The 21,299-nt window shown below is 37.9% G+C and overlaps 2 protein-coding genes and 1 long non-coding RNA gene across 4 annotated transcripts in view; 1 reads left to right on the forward strand and 2 right to left on the reverse strand.

The window, feature by feature from the left end:
- LOC133556072 (phosphatidylcholine transfer protein-like) lies at positions 1-20,743 on the reverse strand. 2 transcript variants are annotated; one of them, XM_061905682.1, is made up of 7 exons: positions 20,596-20,738; positions 17,256-17,439; positions 8,591-8,708; positions 3,474-3,553; positions 3,231-3,402; positions 3,101-3,168; positions 1-487 (listed from the first exon to the last, which is right to left on the reverse strand). In XM_061905682.1, exons 2-7 carry the CDS (start codon positions 17,382-17,384, stop codon positions 413-415), a joined length of 642 nt encoding a protein of 213 aa, XP_061761666.1. In that variant the 5' UTR covers positions 17,385-17,439; positions 20,596-20,738; the 3' UTR covers positions 1-412. The 2 variants fall into 2 exon arrangements, with proteins under 2 accessions (XP_061761666.1, XP_061761667.1); XM_061905683.1 differs by lacking the exon at positions 3,101-3,168 and having other exon boundaries at positions 20,596-20,743.
- The window catches only part of LOC133556083 (uncharacterized), a 522,853-nt gene that overhangs the window by 141,785 nt on the left and 359,769 nt on the right, over positions 1-21,299 (reverse strand). The gene's annotated exons all lie outside the window — the stretch shown is intronic.
- LOC133556073 (transmembrane protein 100-like) overlaps positions 20,500-21,299 on the forward strand; it is an 8,929-nt gene continuing 8,129 nt past the window's right edge. The window contains exon 1 of the mRNA XM_061905684.1: positions 20,500-20,686. The gene's annotated coding sequence lies outside the window, so the exon portion shown is untranslated. The remainder of the gene's footprint in view (positions 20,687-21,299) is intronic.

Here is a 21,299-nt window from a genome sequence, read left to right on the forward strand (position 1 = left end):
TACGCAAAAAAAACAATTTTGTTTCATTCCAGTCAAACGCTGTTCTTTACAAATGTCAAACATGTCAATAAAAGACACACACTTTAAAAAATATGACTAAATAAATCACAGCTTTTTCATTTCACATTGAAAGTCGTAGTGCGTGCAAACATTCAGCAAAGACAAATCCAAACAGTCTCGAGGAGCCATGCTGAAATTTCATAAATAATATTTGCAAAAGTTCATTCCAGTGGATTAAAAATACACAAACAATAAATCCTAGTGCATCCGTTTTTCTTCACATTCAAATCAAACGAGGAGGAGGAGGCTGTGTTTGTTATTCTTCGAAGACTAATGGAGCTCAGCCCGACCGGTGATTACTAAAATCTCGCACATTCCAATCACAGTTTGAGCAAGAAATAAAAGTCAGGTGTCATTTCTTCTGGCAGTAAGTTGGATAGTTGCTGCAGGCCTTCTGCATGTCGGTGAGGAAGCCAGGAACACCGCTCTGTCAAAACAGAAGTCATCGTCATGGACATGCTAGCTGCGCAAGCTAGCTCTCAAATAAGCTAAACAGACTCAATAACTCCACGATGACATTTTGGTGAATTTACTGAAACAATGCAAAAAGAATGCCACTGTAAGGTAATAAAACAACTCAGACAAGCATGTTAACATATTAGCAAATGCTAATATAGCACGTACAAATCAGCATGAAACCATCACACATGGAACTAAACCGGTTTAGTAAGTAAGAGCTGTTTTAGTTATGTTGTCAAACTTACAAACATTGCTTGGAGTGATGAATGAAGAATCCATACGAGTAGTAACGCTATAGACGGCTACAAAACAGAACAGCACTTTTATTTTCAGTTGAAAGCACTCAATGGAATGATACTGCAGCACCTGCAGTGATGACGCCATAGAACAAACAATAACACCGATTCAGTGTCTTTAATCATTCTTTTTAAAGCTATTTGCGTTATGGTCGTCATCAAAGGAAAATCTATAAATTAGCTGCACCACTTTACAAGCCGCAGGAACTAAAGTGTAGGAAAAAAGTAGCGACTTTTCAAAACAACCCCTGGTTTGTTTTAAAATCATCAAAACCAGGGGTGTCGATTTCAATTTAGCTCAGGGGCCGCATGGAGGAAAATCTGTGCACACGTGAGCCGGACTAATAAAGTCATGGCATTAAAAGTAAAAACTAAAGACAACATCAGATTGTTTTCTTTGTCTTACTTTGGCCAAAAATAGAACAAACGCATTCTGAAAATATTACAATAAAAATTTATTTTTAAAAATACCGGCAGCGGTAAAGTTTAGATACATGCAGGAAAGAAGAAAGTGAATAATTGATTATAATTGAATATATTTACATAGGCATAAACATTTGTTTTCTTTTGCATTATTCTTTAAATGAATTGTGTAATGTTTGACAACCTTTTTCCAAAACACAATATAGAATATGAGATATAACAGGCTAACGCAAACATTTATCATTGGTTTTCAAAACGCTTAGAAAAAAGTGGTACCCCAAAAATTTACTGTGCAGCCAAATTTTTATGACTCGATGGGGTCCCTGGGACCCCATTTTGAAAATTCCTAGCGCCGACACTGAGGGAGTATTGGTGCGTGCAAAACAGCAGCAGGCGGCTGTGGCCTCCGGCCCGGTTCTAATACTAACCAAATATCATCCCGGGGGCCATTGATAATTATTTTATTCAAAGTCAAAATGTACAACAGGTGGCGCTATAATGGTCAGCCGGTACAGTTTTAGCCAATCAGAAGCCTGAAGCAAGTTGTTGCAGAAAAAGGAAAAGGTGTAGAACTCATGTAAAAAAATATGCTGTGTTCATTTGATAATGTTGATATTTTCTAAGGCCCTGTGATGTAGTGGCGACTTGTCCAGGGTGTACGCCGCCTTCCGCCCGAATGCAGCTGAGATTAGGCTCCAACACCCCCCACGACCCCGAAAGGGACAAGCGGTAGAAAATGGATGGATGGATGGATATTTTCTAAGAGTTACCTATTCATTCCTTTTCATTCAGTGAGCTACATAACCCAAAAAGTTACGGGTTGATTTGGACCAAACTTTCAGGAAATCTCAGAAAAGGGATAAGGAGCGACTTATTAGTCGGGCTGCCTTGAAATAAGGAACTTTAACATGAACTTTCCCAATTTCCCCGGGTAAATAAAGTTCCCCCTGTGTTTCCATTAAAAAAATAACCAGGTAGGAACTAGTTTCAGTTCCTAGTAGCGAGGTGGGACTTTGGAATAGTCCCAGAGGGGGCAGGCTGGGCTGTCAACCACGGACTGGTTGAACACATCTGGGGGTGTTCCTAAAACTTTGTATTCTAAGTTTCGGTCGCCATTACAATCTGCAAGACGACTTATTTCATTAAACTATCCATCCATCCATTTTCTACTGCTTATTCCTTTTGAGATCGCGGGGGGCGCTGGTGCCTATCTCAGCTACAATTGGGCGTAAGGCGGGGTACACCCTGGACAAGTCGCCACCTCATCGCAGGGCCAACACAAATAGACGGACAACATTCATACTCACATTGACACACTAGGGCCAATTTAGTGTTTTATGGGCACAATAGAATACTCTCATTAGCTGCAATGTTAGCCACCGTAGTTTTTACCACTGCAGCCGTACATTGGAATGTATAATCAAAAAACGTACACGTTACGGGAAAACCGTAGTTGTTGGCAGGTATGTAAGGATTGTGAAGGATGGGCAAAATTCCCCAAAAATCCCGCCTCTACCCACAGAGACAAACAGAGCGGATGACTCGCAATAAGGTTGACGTTTTTTTTTCCGCGAGAGAACAGGCTTAGCCTCAGAGTGTTTTCCTTGTTAAAAATGCTTTAATCAGTTGTACTTATCATTTATGCTTTTTCATTTAGTCAAGGAACAATATTGTTTATCTTTTTTTTTTTTTAACATGCAATGTTTCCTAATCATGAATCCTTTATCACTCCACAAACTATGAACGTCACTATGACTCATCTTCAACCTTCAGGTTTCGATTAAATAAGTGCAGCTTCTTTGTGTTTGGTTCAATGAACTACGACTGTGTTTGCACGTTTTGTGAAGAAACAGAGGTCTTACCTTCGACGCCCAGTTGACCAGCCAGGTGGGAATCATGCCGCCAGGATTGTCAAAGTAATTAATGAAAACTGGAAAGTCCATAAGTATATTTGATCAAATGAAGTATATTTACGGGAGGCGCGTTTGTTACCTTTAGTCCCACTGGCGCCGTCCGTCTCCATGGCGACGGTCTGCTTGTAGTCCTTCACTCTCAGCACGCCGCTCTTCTCCGGGCACGGCGTCCCTGGAGAGCTTCTGGCCAGGATGACCCAGATCTTCCTGCCGTCCACGTCCAGGACTCTGCGCTCCCGGACGTATAAATACTGAGGAGCGAGGAGTGAAGGAAGACGCCAGAAGAGGCTGAGGACATGTCAAAGCGAGATGGGGAGGATACGTCTCTGTTGGACAGAGGGAATGGGTACTTGACTTCCCAGTAGATGGCTGTTTGTCCGTCAAACTGCTCCTCAGAGAGCTCTGACAAGCACAAGGTGAGAAGAATGTGTGGAATATTGATGAATATATCTGACCTGGACGCCAACATGTTCATCACACTCCTTGAAGCCTTAAAGGGGAACTTTTTTTTGGAATTATGTCTACCATTCATCATTCACAATCTATATGTAAGACAAGAACACGTTTTTATTTTTATGTATTCTAACTCGCCAAAAAACATTAGTTAAAGTCAGCAACAATGCAGCTAATGAGTCGCACTATTCTGCCTATAAAGCGCTCTGAAAAAACCTCCAAAAACCTCCATCATGGTTTTATACCAGGGGTGTCAAAGTCAAGGCCTTGACTTTGAATGTATTATCTATGGCCTCCGAGATAATATTTGGTTAGTATTAGAACCGGCCCGCAGGCCACAACCACCTGCTGCTGTTTTGCACGCACCAATACTCCATCAGTGTTGGCACTAGCAATTTTCTAAATGGGGTCCCAGGGAACCCATGAAGTCATAAAAATGAGGTCCGACAGTAAATGTTTGGGGTCCCACTTTTTGGTAAGCATTTTGAAAACAAATGGTAAATGTATGCATTATCCCGTTATATCTCACATCCTATATTTTTTTTCGAAAAAGGTTGTCATAAACGTTACTTAATTTATTAAAAATATATATCCAAAAGAAAACACACTTTTATGCATATGTAAATGTATTCAGTTAAAAACATTCATTCACTTTCTTCTTTTCTTCATGGACCTAAATTTTACCGCTGCCGGGGTTTTTTTTTCTTTCTATATTTTTATTGTAATATTTTCAGAATGTCTTTGTTCTATTTTTGGCCATTATTGTAATATTTTCAGAATGTATTTGTTATATTTTTGGCCAAGGTAAGACAAAGAAAACCATCTAAAGTTGTCTTTATTTTTTAGTTTTAATGCCATGATTTTAATAGTCCCGCCCACGCGTGCAAAGATTTTCCTTCCAGTTAAAATGAGTTGGACACCCCTGTTTTATACAGTGATGGGAAGTAGCAAGCTACATGTAGCTAACTACAATTTCCAGTAGCTTGGGGGTAGCTTAGCTACTTAAACGAGTAGCTTTTCCTGCAGCTTAGCTACTTCTGGACCCATGTAGCAAGGTAGCTTACATCAAAGCTACAAGCTACAAAGAGAGAAAATGCACTGCGAATCCAGGCCCAAAAAAAAAATGGAGATAATTAGGGTTGTCAAAGTTAACACGATGATAACGCGTTAACTATAAGTTCCTTTAACGTGATTATTTTTTTTACGTGCAATGGTTTTCGACCCTCAGCATGTTTCGTAGTTTGGGAAAAAGTATCACGGCGTCCAGTTACTTTTGAATCAGAAGCTCGAAAATAGCTAGCAGAACTGCACGAAGAATGGGGGACTTGATGGAAGTATCTGATCCAAAGCCATGGCAAGTCGTTTTTTCAGACAAGACAAAACCATTTTACCTTCAATCGACATCATTGGAGCTTCATGTCTGTGTTTAAGTTACAGTTAAGTGCATTGAAAACTTAAAATGTAAATTGCTACTCAAACTATTTTAGTAAAATGGAATACAAGCTCAGCAGAAACAAAGACGGTAAAGAAGATGTCTAAAGTCACTTTTGTCTGAGATTTTCATCAAAACATGTCAAGTCTTTTCTCATGCCAATCACACATGTCCCGTTGGTGACTTCACAATAATAGTGCTAGGTAATAAATGTTTCCTGGCAGATTGAATTTAAGTGTATTGACATGGCAGCAGCAATATGAAGGAAACAGACTGTCTTTGAACAAGCGTGTCTTTTTCTTTCCTACCACTGAGAAGAGGTTTAATACTGATGACATGCCTCCTACTGACCTCTGCAGCCCAAATTGGGTAATTACAATTCACTACACAATATTACAATCGCTATGGTATATTATTTTATAACCTGTTCTGGTTGATAGTCTGCAATTACAGAATGTTTAACAGGCTGAATATTACATTTTATTAATAAGTAGGTAGAGAAGGTTAAAAAAACTTTTGTCATGCAGAGATATGAATATCATTAACTTGTACAACATGTAAAGTACAGAATATCAGAAATATTTATCCATCCATCCATTTTCTACCGCGTATTCCTTTTCGGGGTCGCGGGGGGCGCTGGCGCATATCTCAGCTACAATCGGGCGGAAGGCAGGGTACACCCTGGACAAGTCGCCACCTCATCACAGGGCCAACACAGATAGACAGACAACATTCACACTCACATTCACACACTAGGGCCAATTATTTATTCAAGTTGAAAAAAATATCACCCAACACCTTTGACAATCAAAGCATGATTGTAACAATCTACTTTTTGGGTTTATCAATGCGTGAAACTGCTATGTAAACATGGAAGAGTAGCTCCTCTCCTCTAAATGTAAAAGCAGGCATGCAAATCATGTAGTCCTACAAAATACAAAATCTGGAAACACACTGCATGTATTTTTTAAATTCTTTTTAAAAGCGTCTTCATATCCTTTTTGTGTTGAGCGGTTTAAAAAAGCAAAATGTTTAAAAACGTATCAATAAAGCAAATTCATTGCCCAGTCATGGCCTTAAAAACTTAAAAAATATCTTTCTAGGGTACAAGATTATATCTATCTGCGATTTAATTGCGATTCATTTTAAATTAATAAAAAAAAAATGCAATTGATTGAGATTAGAGATTTGTTTTCCTATATTCAAACTAGTGTTGTACGGTACCGGTGTTAGTATAGTACCGTGATACTAATGAATCATATTCGGTACTATACCGCCTCTAAAAAGTACTGGTCCCCCACCCATCCGTTGTCTTCACGTCGTGTCATTGCTGGTTTAAGAGCATAGGAGCATGTTCAGTAGCGCACGGAGTACGTACAAGCAGACACGGTGTATAGACAGAAAAGGGACAACGGACACATTTTGGCTTAAAAACTAACGATAAAAGGGAAGCTATAACACTGAAACTCCCGCAGAAAGAGGTGCTTTAAGACATGGCTAGTTAGCTAGCGGCTAACGTCCATCGCAGTCTGCACAGTTTTAGCTACTTCTAAAATCACTAATTCTCGCCTCCATGGCGACAAATAAAGTAAGTTTTTTACTGCAGGACGAGGAATAGCTAAACATGCTTCACTCCACACCGTAGCTCACCGGCGTCACAATGTAAATAAACACCTTTGGTGGATCTAAACCTGACATCCACTGTAATGATACTAAGTACAGGAGCGCATCTAGTCAATACAACCATGATTACATCGACATTTTTTGGCGTCACAACATCTTTCGTTTTTTTTTTTTTTTTTTCATATTATGTTTATAAACTCAGGAACTATGTCCCTGGACACATGAGGACTTTGAATATGACCAATGTATGATCCTGTAACTGCTTGGTATCGGATTGATACCCAAATTTGTGGTATCATTCAAAACTAATGTAAAGCATCCATACAACAGAAGAATAAGTGATTGTTACATTTTAACAGAAGTTTCAATAGAACATGTTAAAAGAGAAAGTAATCAGATATTAACAGTAAATAAAAAAGTAGATTAGTAAATTAATAATAGTTCATTTTTGTACCACATGCCCTTAATAATTTTGACAAAATAATAAACTAATTAGGAGCCTTTGTTTTCTTACTTACTACTAAAAGACAAGTTGTTTTGTATGTTTACTATTTTATTTAAGGACAAACTTTCAATAAGAAACATATGTTTAATGTACCCCAAGATTTTTGGTTAAAATAAAGCCAATAATGCATTTGTTGTGTTCCCTTTTATTTGGAAAATTATCGAAAAGTACTGACAAGTATCGAAATTAATTTTGGTACTCGTACCAAAATATTGGTATCGGGACAACACTCATTTAAACACAGTGTTAATGTTCAAACTGTGTGCAATGTTACAGTGGCCAAATACACGGTGATTCATAAAGAACACGCCAAAATTGTCACACAATATTTTCAAAAATGAAAAACAATAGAAAACCTAGCTGGAACACATGTATTGCACATAACTTTGATTATTTATTTCATGCTTTACAAGTACTCAATATGGCCACCACCGGCAGCACAAACAACATCAAGACGACATGAGAATTCCTCTAAAACGCGCGTCAATATTTGTTGAGTTGCTGCCATTTTGAGGGTAAATAAACACGTGGTCTTCCTACAATCGAACAGCGTCGAAAAGATTACATTACCGCAACGGTGAAAATGTAACACCATAACACTTGGATAACTCCTGTATCAAATGACCATTTATTCAGTCAATTACTTTTTTTAATCACCCTGTATGTATAATAAATCAACTTGGTAAATAAACCCTCTACCTTGTTTTTAATCAATACGTAGGCCTATTACACAACTGTATTTCAATGTTGGCCATTATGGTGATATTTGGAGAACTCAGTGTTTTCTGAAGTGGTACTTGGTGAAGAAGGTTTGAGAACCAGTGGCCTAGTGGTTAGAGTGTCCGCCCTGAGATCTGTAGGTCGTGAGTTCAAACCCCAGCCGAGTCATACTAAAGACTATAAAACTGGGACCCACTACCTCCCTGATTGGCACTCAGCATCAAGGGTTGGAATTGGGGGTTAAATCACCAAAAATGATTCCCGGGCTTGACCACCGCTGCTGCTCACTGCTCTCCTCACCTCCCAGGTGGTGATCAAGAGGGATGGGTCAAATGCAGAGAATAATTTAGCCACACCTAGTGTGTGTGTGACAATCATGGGTACTTTAACTTAAACTTTAACCACTAAATTGTTTTAAGACACTACTAGTAATTACACAGTCTGGCCACCAGGGTGCATCCCGCGTCAACTTTGTGATGAAACGTCAAGCTGGGAAGCACATCTGTGCATCATCTACTAGCCCAACTGTGCATCATCTACTAGCCGAACAAAGATCTTCTAGAAAAGGTAGACACACATCTAGCTAGCTACGTGATTAACTACACACGTTACCTGCTGCTTGCTGCACATTTGCATGAACAGAGAGAGAGTGGGAGTGGTTAATAGTGTTTGAAAGCATGCTCCGAGTGTACTCGTGATAGATAACCTTTGACGTATCCATCCCAGTGCTTGCGATAGGCCAGGTCCATGTAGACGTCCGCACACAGCTCTGCAGTGCAGCTGCTGAGCCCGCCAAACACTTTGTACTCGTAAAGTCCCGTTTCCTGAAAACACAGAGAGATTGTGTGCGGCTAATCAAGTCCCGCTGTACGTCCAGACAAAGACTGCACACATGGAACTAATCCAAAACACATGACTGGGATTGAAGCTCACAACATTTGAATTTAACCTCCGGGGCTGCAGGACGGGACGGACGCAAACATGAATTTAAATCAGGGTCTCAGGGTTCTCGGACAAACACCTTGTCAGCTTGTTTTGTGTAGTTCACCAAAGCATGAATATTTGCTTAAAGTGAGTGTTGGAACGTAGACGTGACCCTGCCTTCTTCCGGCATTTAGCGCGGAATAACGTAATTACACGTGAACATGCATTAGCTTCATGTGTTGTTAGCTAATGATAGCAATTTATCAAAGTTTAGCTACTATAACATTAGCTGTGCTTTAATCTACCGTAATTTCCAGACAATAGAGTGGATAGAAGAAAAAAAAAATTTCCATATATTAGCCGCAGCAGACTATAAGCCGTAGGTATTTAGGTTGTGAAATGAGTTATTTACACAAAGATATTTTGTAAATGATTACTTACATAACTAAAATTTTTCCAAACGGTGTCTTCCAAAGACATGCACCTGGGGATAGGTTGATTGGCTACACTAAATTGGCCCTAGTGTTTGAATGTGAGTGTGAATGTTGTCTGTCTATCTGTGTTGGCCCTGCGATGAGCTGGCGACTTGTCCAGGGTGTACCCCGCCTTCCGCCCGATTGTAGCTGAGATAGGCGCCAGCGCCCCCCGCGACCCCAAAAGGGAATAAGCGGTAGAAAATGGATGGATGGTGTCTGTAACACGGCAGTAAAACGGCTGATCAAACAAAACAGAAGTCATCGCCATGGACCCACTCGCTGCGCAAGATAGCTCTCCAATCAGCTAAACTGACTCAAGAACTCCACGGTGACATAAATTGTAAGTTAGAAATGCTAACACAGATAATCGTAAACGTGTTAGCATATTACTAATGTTAACGACGCCAGCTTCAATAAATTACTTAGCACATACAAATATTCATGATAATACTCCTACAGGGACGGGTTAAAGTTAAAGTTAACGTCCCAACGATAACTAGGTGTGGTGAAATTATCCTCTGACCCATCCCCATGTTCACCCCCTGGGAGGTGAGGGGAGCAGTGAGCAGCAGCGGTGGCTGCGTTCGGGAATCATTTTGGTGTTTTAACCCCCAATTCCAACCCCTGATGCTGAGTGCCAAGCAGGGAGACAATGGGTCCCATTTTTATAGTCTTTGATATGACTCGGCCAGGGTTTGAACTCACGACCTTCCAGTCACAGGGCGTACGCTCTAACCACAAGTCCACTGAGTAGGTTTCTCATTCTCTGTTTAGTAAGTAAGATTTGTTTTAGTTATACTGTAAAACTTACAAACGTTGCTAAGCGTGATGAAAAATACTTTTGAGCATACGCGCTTTGAGCGGTTTTACTTCCGGTTTAAGGCATCAAAACAGGGAGTACATTTTCACACCGCAACACCTGCAGTGAGCAAACTAGCACCATAACACCAACAATAACACGCCATTTCAGAACGTTGCTTGGTTTTGATGAAAACTATTGAACACAAAGCATTATGGCAATTAGCGGAAAAGAAAATCCATAAATTACCCGGACCATTTTTTAAGGGTTCAAAGTGTAGGGAAAAAGTAACGACTTACAGTCCGGAATTTACGGTGTATCAGGGTTTCCACCAGATTACCAACATAGCCGAGGCTATGGAGGCGTGGTCAACATGACGCCATAGCATAATTTGCATAATCTGCGACGATGCATGTATTTTCTCATTTTTAAAAAAGGCTAAAAAAACATTTACATATACATTTAAAAACAAATATGTATTATTAATTAGTATCAACATGTTTTATCTTATGGTTTTGCAGTATTGTATAATTGTTGCTTATTGTTTGATGTATTTTCTTGAGGATAGTTCAAGTTTTTTTAGTGACCTTTTTCTTTATTAAAAACAACATGCAACTAATCTGGCATCTTTTTCTGGTGTTCTTGGAGACTGCACTCCTGTTTAGAGACTCATTACTTCCGTCACAGACGTCAGTCACACTTGCTTGGCGCTGCAGCTCCAACTGCACTTGATCTCCTTAAAAGGCGCCACTGTCTTCTTAATTTTTGGACATTTTGTATATGGCTGTCCGCGGTTATATCTGGAATAAATTAAAGTAAGTTAACATTGCAGACATGCTGCCTCCGCTCCAGACAATCATGCACTTTGCTTACATCATCACAACATCCAGTCTCCGCAGTGCTCTTTTGGTGATCCAATAGTCAATAGTTCTAAAGTAATAGGCAATATGTAATATATGCAGATATATATTTTGATTCCTAATAAATAGCAATTGTTGGAAGACTGGAAACTATACGCAGTTGCTTACATGTCACGGACATTGTGTATTTTTTTTACGTAAGTGAGTTTCAAAATAAAGCTAACGTAAATCCACACAGATATCAGAGTCTCTTCTACTTAACAGCCAATACAATGATGAGAGCTCTATCACACATTACAAGATACATTTTGAAGAGGGTGGCAGGAACACTGCCAGGCAAAAAACTACAAATGTGCTGACTTGCTTTACGGCATACATCACTACCCCTTTCCCATTGGTGACGCCAGAAAACTAAAAGAAGAGGAAGAAAAACATCTAAGTGCAATGACTGCTTTCATGGCCAAAGCTACAAAACGACCAAAGAAACAAAAAGTTTTGTCCGAAGAGACAAAAAAGGAATAAGGGAGGTTACCCAGATAAAAAGACAGTGAAAGATCAACATCGTCCTGGCTTTCACTCGCTGACATCTCAAAGTCGAGAAATTTCACACCAATGCTGCCTTGGTAGTGAGCCTACCAAACTACTAAGTGACTTTCGATGCTCAAATCGAAATGATAATGTTAATGTTAGCTATCGTAAATTTGCGTGGTAGCAATAAATAGCCACTGGCTTGATAGTTCACAGTTTTGCATTACTTCCTTCGAAAAAACTCTCCCACCCATCTGTATTTGTCTTTGATGATTTTTTGATAGTGTCCGCTATTTAACATCAGAATAACCATTGGAGACCTAAAATTTGTGCCAATATTACAGCGTACATCATGTCAGGATGACGCTACATGTGGTCTTCTTCTGCCAAAACACTACCGCTTTGGTCTACTGGCGCCGCCAAAACGAACCAAAACTGAAAGCTATTTAGTGGGGCTTTAAAGCCTAACTTAATTGATTTTCATGAAAAAAAAATCTAATTTTCAAGGTGTGGCGGCTTTTATTTTGCCGTGGTGGGCCACCATGATTAAGTCATGTAGGGGAAACCCTGTATATTCTATCCTAACAACATGACTGCAACTTGTTAGTTTTTCTCATGGACTGTTTTTGTGTATGTGCCTGTGTGGAGGGGGCTTCTTGGTTGGTTTATAACACTTCCATGGCGGCCGACTTGTGAATTGCAGTTCTCTACCAAAACACTAAGGGGCAGTGTCTCCAGAAGGAGCAACCACAGGAGTCATTGCCTAAATATGTACCTTCTCGTGAACAGTGACAACAACTGCAACATGGACATCTTTGTTGACACGGGAACTAATCATTCACAAACATCTGTTTACGTTTAATCAACATTTTACTTATGAGCCAAAGGAAAAGACTTTGGTGACGATGGACTCTGCAACACCCGAACGAGTCACGGCAGAGGACGCTACAAATATTTTGCAACGCTATTGGGCTGTTCTGAACACGTCACACGAGAGAGCTTTGTATTTGAAAATAAACAAAACGATTAAGTAAAGTTTTGATCAACCTGCTGGTGTTAAGGTTTATGTTCATGTGTTAGACGTTCAGAGTTCCCATGCTCGTAAACATACCGCGCCTGAAAGGTGACTTTAGTGCACAAGAAAGAATAGTGTATCTGGAAATTATACACAGCGCTTCGCTTTTTCCATATTTTGTTATGTTACAGCCTTTTTTCAAAATGGAAAAGATTCATTTTGTCCTCAAAATTCTACACACAATACCCCACAGTGTTTTTATTTTGTATTTTGCTAATTTAGTAAAAATAAAAACATTTAATAAATCCCATGTACACAAGTATTCACAGTCTTTGCTTAACACGTTGTTAAAGCATCTTTGGCAGCAATTTCAGCCTCAAGTTTTTTTTAATACGACGCCACATGCTTGGCACAACCGTCTTTGGGCACTTTCACCCATTCCTCTTTGCCACACCTCTCAAGCTCCATCAGGTTGGAGGGGAAGTATTGGTCTCCATCCGGGATGTCTCAGTACATTACCAAAATAAAAGGACTCCTACCTTTTTGTGTAAAAAAGCATAATGTTCAAAACAAATTTCCTTACAGCAAATTATTTGTCTATTCATGGTTTTAAAATTGAAAATACTCTGCCTCGGGTACACTTATTAATGATGAAAAATTATATCTATATGAAATTAATTTTCTATTAAATATTTTAATCGTTTGACAGCTCTAATATATATACACACATATACATACATTAATGCATACACACATAAATATATATAAACACATACATACATACATATTATGTTTGGTTTGAAAAAATTTGCAAGTTGCAAACAACCAGTTTAAGCTCTGTGTTTTTATAACTGGTCAAACCAGACATGTTGATAAATTATCAGGAAATACAAACACAATGACCGCAGAGTTTGAATGAAGAGCTGCTACTGAATTAAAGTATAATTTAAATGTGGTCCGTCAAAAATAAAACACTGCATCCTTTCTTTTTGTCAAAGTAGCTTGTTTTAAAAGAAACTGCATAAGAAAGAAATGCATACCTAAAAATTAAATGCAAAAAAAAAAAAATTAAGTTGAGGAGACCAACATTTTGTTGCAAAACGAGCTTATTTGGTTTGTGTGGGTTGAAATAAACTATAAAAATAAAGATAATGAATACAATGTAAAAGTTTGAAAAAGTCAATCGATTTTAGGGTAAAAAAAACTGGCAGCGCAGTCGCCAGAATTTTACTGTAAAAAAATAAGTGGTACCGGTATTCAATTTACAGTAATGCACTGTGAAAAAAACAACTGTATAATTTACAGCTGCTAACAGAATTTTATCGTAAAAATTAGTGTTTTTTCCATTTTAAGTAATCCAGTTTAAAAAAAACAACAACCTGAAAAACACACTGTAAATGTTATGGTAAAATTCTGGCAACTGGGCTTCGAGTTTGTTTTTGCTTTTTTTAACATAAAATCTACATTCTAGTTGTCGAACATTCTTATTTAGTATAAGCAGCTCTCAGAAGAAGAAAAAGTTGGATAACCCGACCCAGGAGTGTTCGGAGTTCCAAATAAAGTGTACGTTTATATGTTTTAAATCAGGGGTGTCAAACTCATTTTAGCTCAGGGGCCACATTAAGGAAAATCTATTCCAAAGTGGGCCTGACTAGTAAAATCATTGCATGATAACTTAAAAATAAAGACAAATTCAGAGTGGTTTCTTGTTTTTTTTAATAAAACAAGCACAACCTGAAAATATACAGATTATAATGGGGTTTTTGGGGGGTTTTTTTACACTTACATGTTGCATTTAATAGTGTTCTATGTTCTTTTGTTGTTATTTCAACTTTCTGAATAAATTACGTAATAATGTTCATCAGTGAAATAGGCGGAATTGAGTCTGGCAGAATTTTAAAATGCTCCCATTGGTGTTCATTTTTTAATCTAATAATAATATAAATGATTATCATTATTATTATCATTATTATTAGTATAAGCGGTAGAAAATGGATGGATGGATTATTATTTACCCATTTTTCTTAACTGATGTACTAACATCATGAGGTTTATTCTGTACATATGTAGCATCATCTACACCAGGAGTCACCAACCTTTTTGAAACCAAGAGCTACTTCTTGGGTACTGATTAATGTGAAGGGCTACCAGTTTGATACACACTTAAATAAATTGCCAGAAATAGCCAATTTGCTCAATGTACCTTTAAGTCGATGTTATTATTAATAATCAATGATATTTATATTTGTGGAAACACTGATCATCTCAATGATTTCTCACAATAACTATATATTGTTTATGACATGTTTTAAATAGGTTAAAATCCAATCTACACTTTAGTAGAATATATAACAAATTGGACCAAGCTATATTTCTAACAAAGACAAATCATTATTTCTTCTAGATATTATAGAACCAAATTTTTTAAAGAAATTCAAAAGACTTTGAAATAAGATTTAAATTTGATTCTACAGATTCTCTAAATTTGCCAGAGTAATTTAAAATTTTAATCATAAGTTTGAATAAATATTTCACAGATATTCTTCGTCGAAAAAACAGAAGCTAAAATGAAGAACTAAATTAAAATGTATGTATTATTCTTTACTATAAAAAAATCTATTTACTTGAACATAAATTTAAATTGTCAAGAAAGAGAAAGGAATTTAAAAGGTAAAAAGGTATATGTGTTTAAAGATCCTAAAATCATTTTTAAGGTTGTATTTTTTCTTTAAAATTGTGTTTCTGAAAGTTATAAGAAGCAAAAAATAATAATAAATGCATTTATTTAAACAAGTGAAGACCAAGTCTTTAAAATATTTTCTTGGATTTTTAAATTCTATTTGAGTTTTGTCTCTTAGAATTAAAACTGTCGAGCAAAGCGAGACCAGCTTGCTACTAAATAAATAAAATTGAAAAAATAGAGGCAGCTCACTGGTAAGTGCTGCTATTTGAGCTAATTTTAGAACAGGCCAGCGGGCGACTCATCTGGTCCATACGGGCTACCTGATTCCCACCGGCACTGCGTTGGTGACCCCTGATCTACACCAAAACGTATTAATTCTGGCTTATTTAATTATTCCATACTTGCCAACCCTCCCGGATTTTCCGGGAGACTCTCGAAATTCAGCGCCTCTCCCGAAAACCTCCCGGAAGAAATTTTCTCCCGAATATCTCGCGAAATTCAGCCGGATATTAGAGGGACCTGAGTGGGGACAGCCTGTTTTCACGTCCGCTTTCCCACTATATAAACAGCTTGCCTGCCCAATCACGTTAGAACATTTATGGATTTGAATAAAAAACTGCACACACAAGGTGACGAAGCAGAAGAACGAGGAATGTTGTCTGTTGCCATCTCCTAGTGAATGTTGGCTATAGCGTTATGGGGTTGTTTTTTGTTTGGCCAACGTTTTACGTGGTGTTGTGCACCTGACGGAAAATGAGGGAGTCTGTTCTGAAGCGCCACAGTAAGGAGACGTAACTTCATCACCTCGCCTGGTTATTGACACCAACCCAACACCGTCGACGAGCAAAATGAAAAAATAAATGGCAGAACAAAGGTTACTCAAATAGTGAAAGGTAAGTGTTGTTGTTGTTTTTTTTTGTAACCAGATAGTATAATACAGTTGGTAGAACTGTGTTTTTATAACTGTGTATTTGATAGGTGTCGTCTCAAATTCAACTATTTATTTTATTTACATGTATAATAAAATAAATATATATAGCTAGAATTCACTGAAAGTCAAGTATTTCATACATATATACATACATACATACATATATACACATACATACATACACACATACATATATATACATACACATATATATATATATATATATATATATATATATATATGAAATACTCGCGTTGGTGAATTTTAGATGTAAATATATTCCTCCCCTCTTAACCACGCCCCCCACCCCAGCCAGCACCCAACCACACCTCCGCCCCACCCCCGACCACGCCCCCCCACCCCACACCTCCCGAAATCGGAGGTCTCAAGGTTGGCAAGTATGAATTATTCGCACACGAAGTTGAAGGGGGATACAAATAATTTCACCATATTTCTGTGCGCGCAGATAATGTGTCCCCAGTTCTCTCTCTTATCAGGGCACATAGCTCCGCCCCCTTAGAGACAAAGGACACAAATAATTGCTATTGTGACATTCAGTGAACAAAATTAAAACAGCAGTTACTTTAATTAAAAAATTCCAGATTATTTTTATACTTAGTAAATTCATCTCGCGGGTCGGAAAAAACCTGTTCATGGGCCTGACCCGGCCCGCGGGCCGGGCGTTTGACACCCCTGTTTTAAATCAACCTGCATGTTATCAAACTATTTTACCCACAGCGGCTTCCCAGTCGGTGTTGCACATTTCATCACTATTCATGCCAAAATTAATTAAAGGTGACAGTTGCCATTTGTCAGCCACATGCCGATTCCAATATATCATCTTAATGGATTGATATCGTGTTTCGGTTTGCTTTGATCCGCTGTACTTATGACCCCGTGGGTGGGCAAAAGTTCAATCCTGGATTTTCCAGATGACGTCTGGTACCAATTGAGCACAAGAAAACATGGTTCCGCCCAGTTATTTCCCGTTTCCCCTGCCAAAAACACACACTAATATTTACACGTCTTCTCTAAATAAAGGAATAAAAAGGTCAATAATTCACACCGATGTCAAGTGTTTATGGCGATAATGAGGCGCAGCTGTGCTCGTCGTCCGTCTTCCGGTTGAAACCGAGCAGATTACTTCCGCTTTACCTTATCAAAAAGCCTGTAGATTTTCACGCCCATCGTCTCGGTGAAAAGTTCCCATCCTCCTTCCAGCTGCGGCTCGTCCAACTCCTTCCAGGCCGCTTGGAAGTCTTCATCCGAGAACCGCAACGACATGACGGCACTTGTCGGTCACCAAGTTGGCAGGAGTTCACACAGCTTCCGGCTCCACCTTCACAATAAATCTTTATTGTCTCATCGTTTCCGGCCACTCGTAAAAACACATTTCCTTTCGGATGACGCAATTCAAGATCACTAAATATGTATACATTATGTTTTTGGATCATTTATTCAAAAAAGATAACAAAAAATATGTGAACGAAAGTGTCAGAGTTTTATCTATCTGACTTTCTATCAATATCAGCAAAAACATTTTTGAAACATTTTAGATAAATCAACAATATTATTTTCTGCTTCATTATTCATAAACATGTTTGCCAAACGTTGGACCAGATTTCATTATTTCATCACAGCTTATAATAAATGTACTCCCTTCACTGAAATACATACTTTCACATTACATCCATCCATCCATCCATCTTCTTCCGCTTATCCGAGGTCGGGTCGCGGGGGCAACAACCTAAGCAGGGAAACCCAGACTTCCCTTTCCCCTTCACATTTGTTCCCACTGTTATCCTCTTACATTCTGTTTACAATGTCGGAAAGTCCCAAGTTTAAAAAAAATACAGATAAATAAATGTATTATTATTTAATTTTTTTTGTATTATTATTTTATCCATCCATCCATGGATGGATTATTATTTTTAATCCGTCCTTTCTAATTAATTTTCTACCGCTTGTTACTCTCGGTGTCCTTGCCGCTCAGGCAAATCATATTGTCTAAAATGCATTTTCCCCTCGCTAACATGACATCATCACGTTCGGAATATATCAATCAATCAATCAATGTTTATTTATATAGCCCTAAATCACAAGTGTCTCAAAGGGCTGCACAAGCCACAGAGTCATCCTCGGTTCAGATCCCTTGGAGAGGACCGCAGATGTGGGGACCCCGGGTCCACCCCAGGGAAACCAGTGCAATGGACGTCGATTAGATATATATATATATATACATATATATATATATATATATATATATATATATATATATATATATATATATATATATATATATATATATATATATATATATATAGTCTGGCCCAATTTTTTTAACCCAATGCGGCCCCCAAGTCAAAAAGTTTGGGGACCCCGACTTTGGATACTTATAACTAGCTTTTCAATATTAGATATAGCACTGGTGTCAAACTCAAGGCCAGGGGACCACATTTGGCCTGCCACCTCATTTTAAATTGCCCGTAAAAACTTGGAATCCCGTCAATATATGGGGGGCTAAATGGGACAAAAATACATGAAATACATATTTAAATGGTTATTTAAATGTGGGGGGAAGGAGGTGTTTAGGACATGTCCGACAAGTAGAAGGCCACGGGGAAACCCAGGACATGTTTCAGGATGTTCCGGGAGGAGCTGGACACAGTGGCTGTGGAGAGGGAAGTCTCATGGGCTTCTCTACTTAGGCTGCTGCCCCCGCGACTCGATTTCGGATAAGCGCAAAAAGATGGATGAATGAACTGTTTAAATCATTAAATACATGTTAAATGTTTTTTATCAATAATTTAAAAAAAATATATATGTATATTTTAAAGTACGTATTATGAATAAATAATGCATTTAATAATAACACATTAATGTATTTAATTGAAAACATGATTAAAGGCACATTTAAGTAATTATTTAAATATGTGTTCATTTAAATCACGTTGAAAGGGCCATATTGGACCAAAAATACGCAAAACAAATATGTCTGTATATAAGTCTAATAATGAAGGCAAAGAAAGATCATAAGTGTCCATATTAGCTATAATAGCCTACTATCAAAATGACTATGTGTCGCGGGCTGAAGCAAATCTTTGTTGGCAGAAATTTTGAAATGTAATATTTATTCTACACATTTTACAACATTAGAACCTATTAGTAAATCAGAGGCTACTCAGAAGGTAAGATAACTCCTGGAAATTACTGGCTTTTAATGGTCAAATGTATAGATGTGAGTGTCCAAGTTAAAGGCTGTCTTCTTTAAATAGATGTATTACAATCTTTTGGCAAGCTAGGTAGCATTTGCTGTGGTCTGGAACAACATGGCACACAAACAACAATCTGAAATGCAGCTAATATTACATACAGATAATGTATTGACATGCAAAACTAAATTATGTACAAAGAGGATAAAAGTAAAGGATATCAAATGAGCTCAAAAATATATACAAATGAGGCATAATGATGCAATATGTACATACAGCTAGCTTAAATAGCATGTTAGCATTGACTAGCTTGCAGTCATGCACTGACCAAATATGCCTGATTAGCACTCCACACAAAATCAATAACATCAACAAAGTGCACCTGTGTGCATTCACACACAACATAAATTATTTGGTGGACAAAATAAGACAAAGAAGGAGTGGAAGATTTTACATGTAAACAAACTGTTGCGTCACAGTCCACACTATGGTGAGTTCAAGAACCGCCAAAATTAGTAGGACAAACTGATGTTCACCAAACAGTCTCATCAGTGAAGCATACACACAAACATATTAAACATTGGGCTTTCTAGCAATTGGGATGATTTGTGTCATGTTTTTCCTCAAACAAAACACAAACTATTTTCAATCCTTTTTTAAAAATGCTCCAGGGAGCCACTCGGGTGGCACCAAAGAGCTGCATGCGGCTCGAGGCCCGCAGGTTGCTGATTTCCAATTTAAATGATCCCATTCGTCACATCTTTCAATTTTGACATACATTTTTTGACCACATGCAACTCTGTTATTCTTTGTAAATCAATATAATTATGAAATGCTATCATAAATCTCTTTTTTGCCATTGAAATCCTTTTTGAAATTCATTCTACAATTGCCACCTTGACTTCTGGTTGCAGAACAATTCTTCCATCAGTTTGCTAATAATCAAATATGTAATAATACAATATTATTTGGCGATTTGGAAACTGTTTTAAAGTCTATCAGGTCCAAAAATGGTATCAAGAAAAAAACCGACGTGTTTCAGTCGCTTTAAATAATTAAAACGGATGTTACAATTGAACTTCAAAATAAAAGCATGTCGGGTGTGTTGGTCTGGCAGTGTTCACTGGCACTAAAAGTGGTCTTATTGTGTAATGCTAGAGCGGAAATTGAGTCTTGCGTTAACAGGTTTGACTTGACGCGCACGGTGTGCGTCCAGTCGAGGCTGCGGGATCTTCTAGTCAATGGATGGAGTCTGAGTGGTCATGAATGGAAGTCACACTCACCTCTTTTCAACACACAAGTTGAGTTCACTTGCAGGAATATTTTATTTTTCTCCATCCCAGGACCACAGACGACATGGAAAACCACTTTCAGGTGATCTGCTTTTGCTTTCTTTCAGTGCACACACGTAAAGTACTCTAAAGGAAAAAAAAAAAGAAAAAAAAATTGGTTTATAAACACTTTGATTTCAATTTGAATTATGATTGTTTTATGATAGTTATAATGTATGATTTTAATTTGAATTATGATCATTTTGTAGATTTGTGGAAAGCCTTGTGTAGAAATTGTGCTCTATAAATAAGATAGCCTTAGATGAAATCGTGGACTCACAAATATTAACCAATCAGTACCCAGCAGGCACAAGACATTGATACAACATTGATTATACATATATACATGTCTTTTAAAACTGAGTTCTAAACAACGTTGCAAAACAGTTGTAATTGTAAATTGAGACAACGTTGATGTCTAACATTGGATCCACGTTGTTAGTTGGGAAATGACCGAATTTCAATGGTCAAATCAACGTCACACCCTGACATTGAATAAACGTTGATAAAAAAGCATGTTGTTTCATTGTCGTATTTGCTTTGTAGACTATTGGTGGGGAATGACCAAATTGCAATGTTTAAATCAACGTCGTCGCAACCTAACATTGAATAAACGTTGATAAAAAGCATGTTGTTTTAATGTTGTATTTGTGTTG

Source organism: Nerophis ophidion, linkage group LG07, assembly GCF_033978795.1.
Source record: "Nerophis ophidion isolate RoL-2023_Sa linkage group LG07, RoL_Noph_v1.0, whole genome shotgun sequence".
Taxonomy (NCBI): domain Eukaryota; kingdom Metazoa; phylum Chordata; class Actinopteri; order Syngnathiformes; family Syngnathidae; genus Nerophis; species Nerophis ophidion.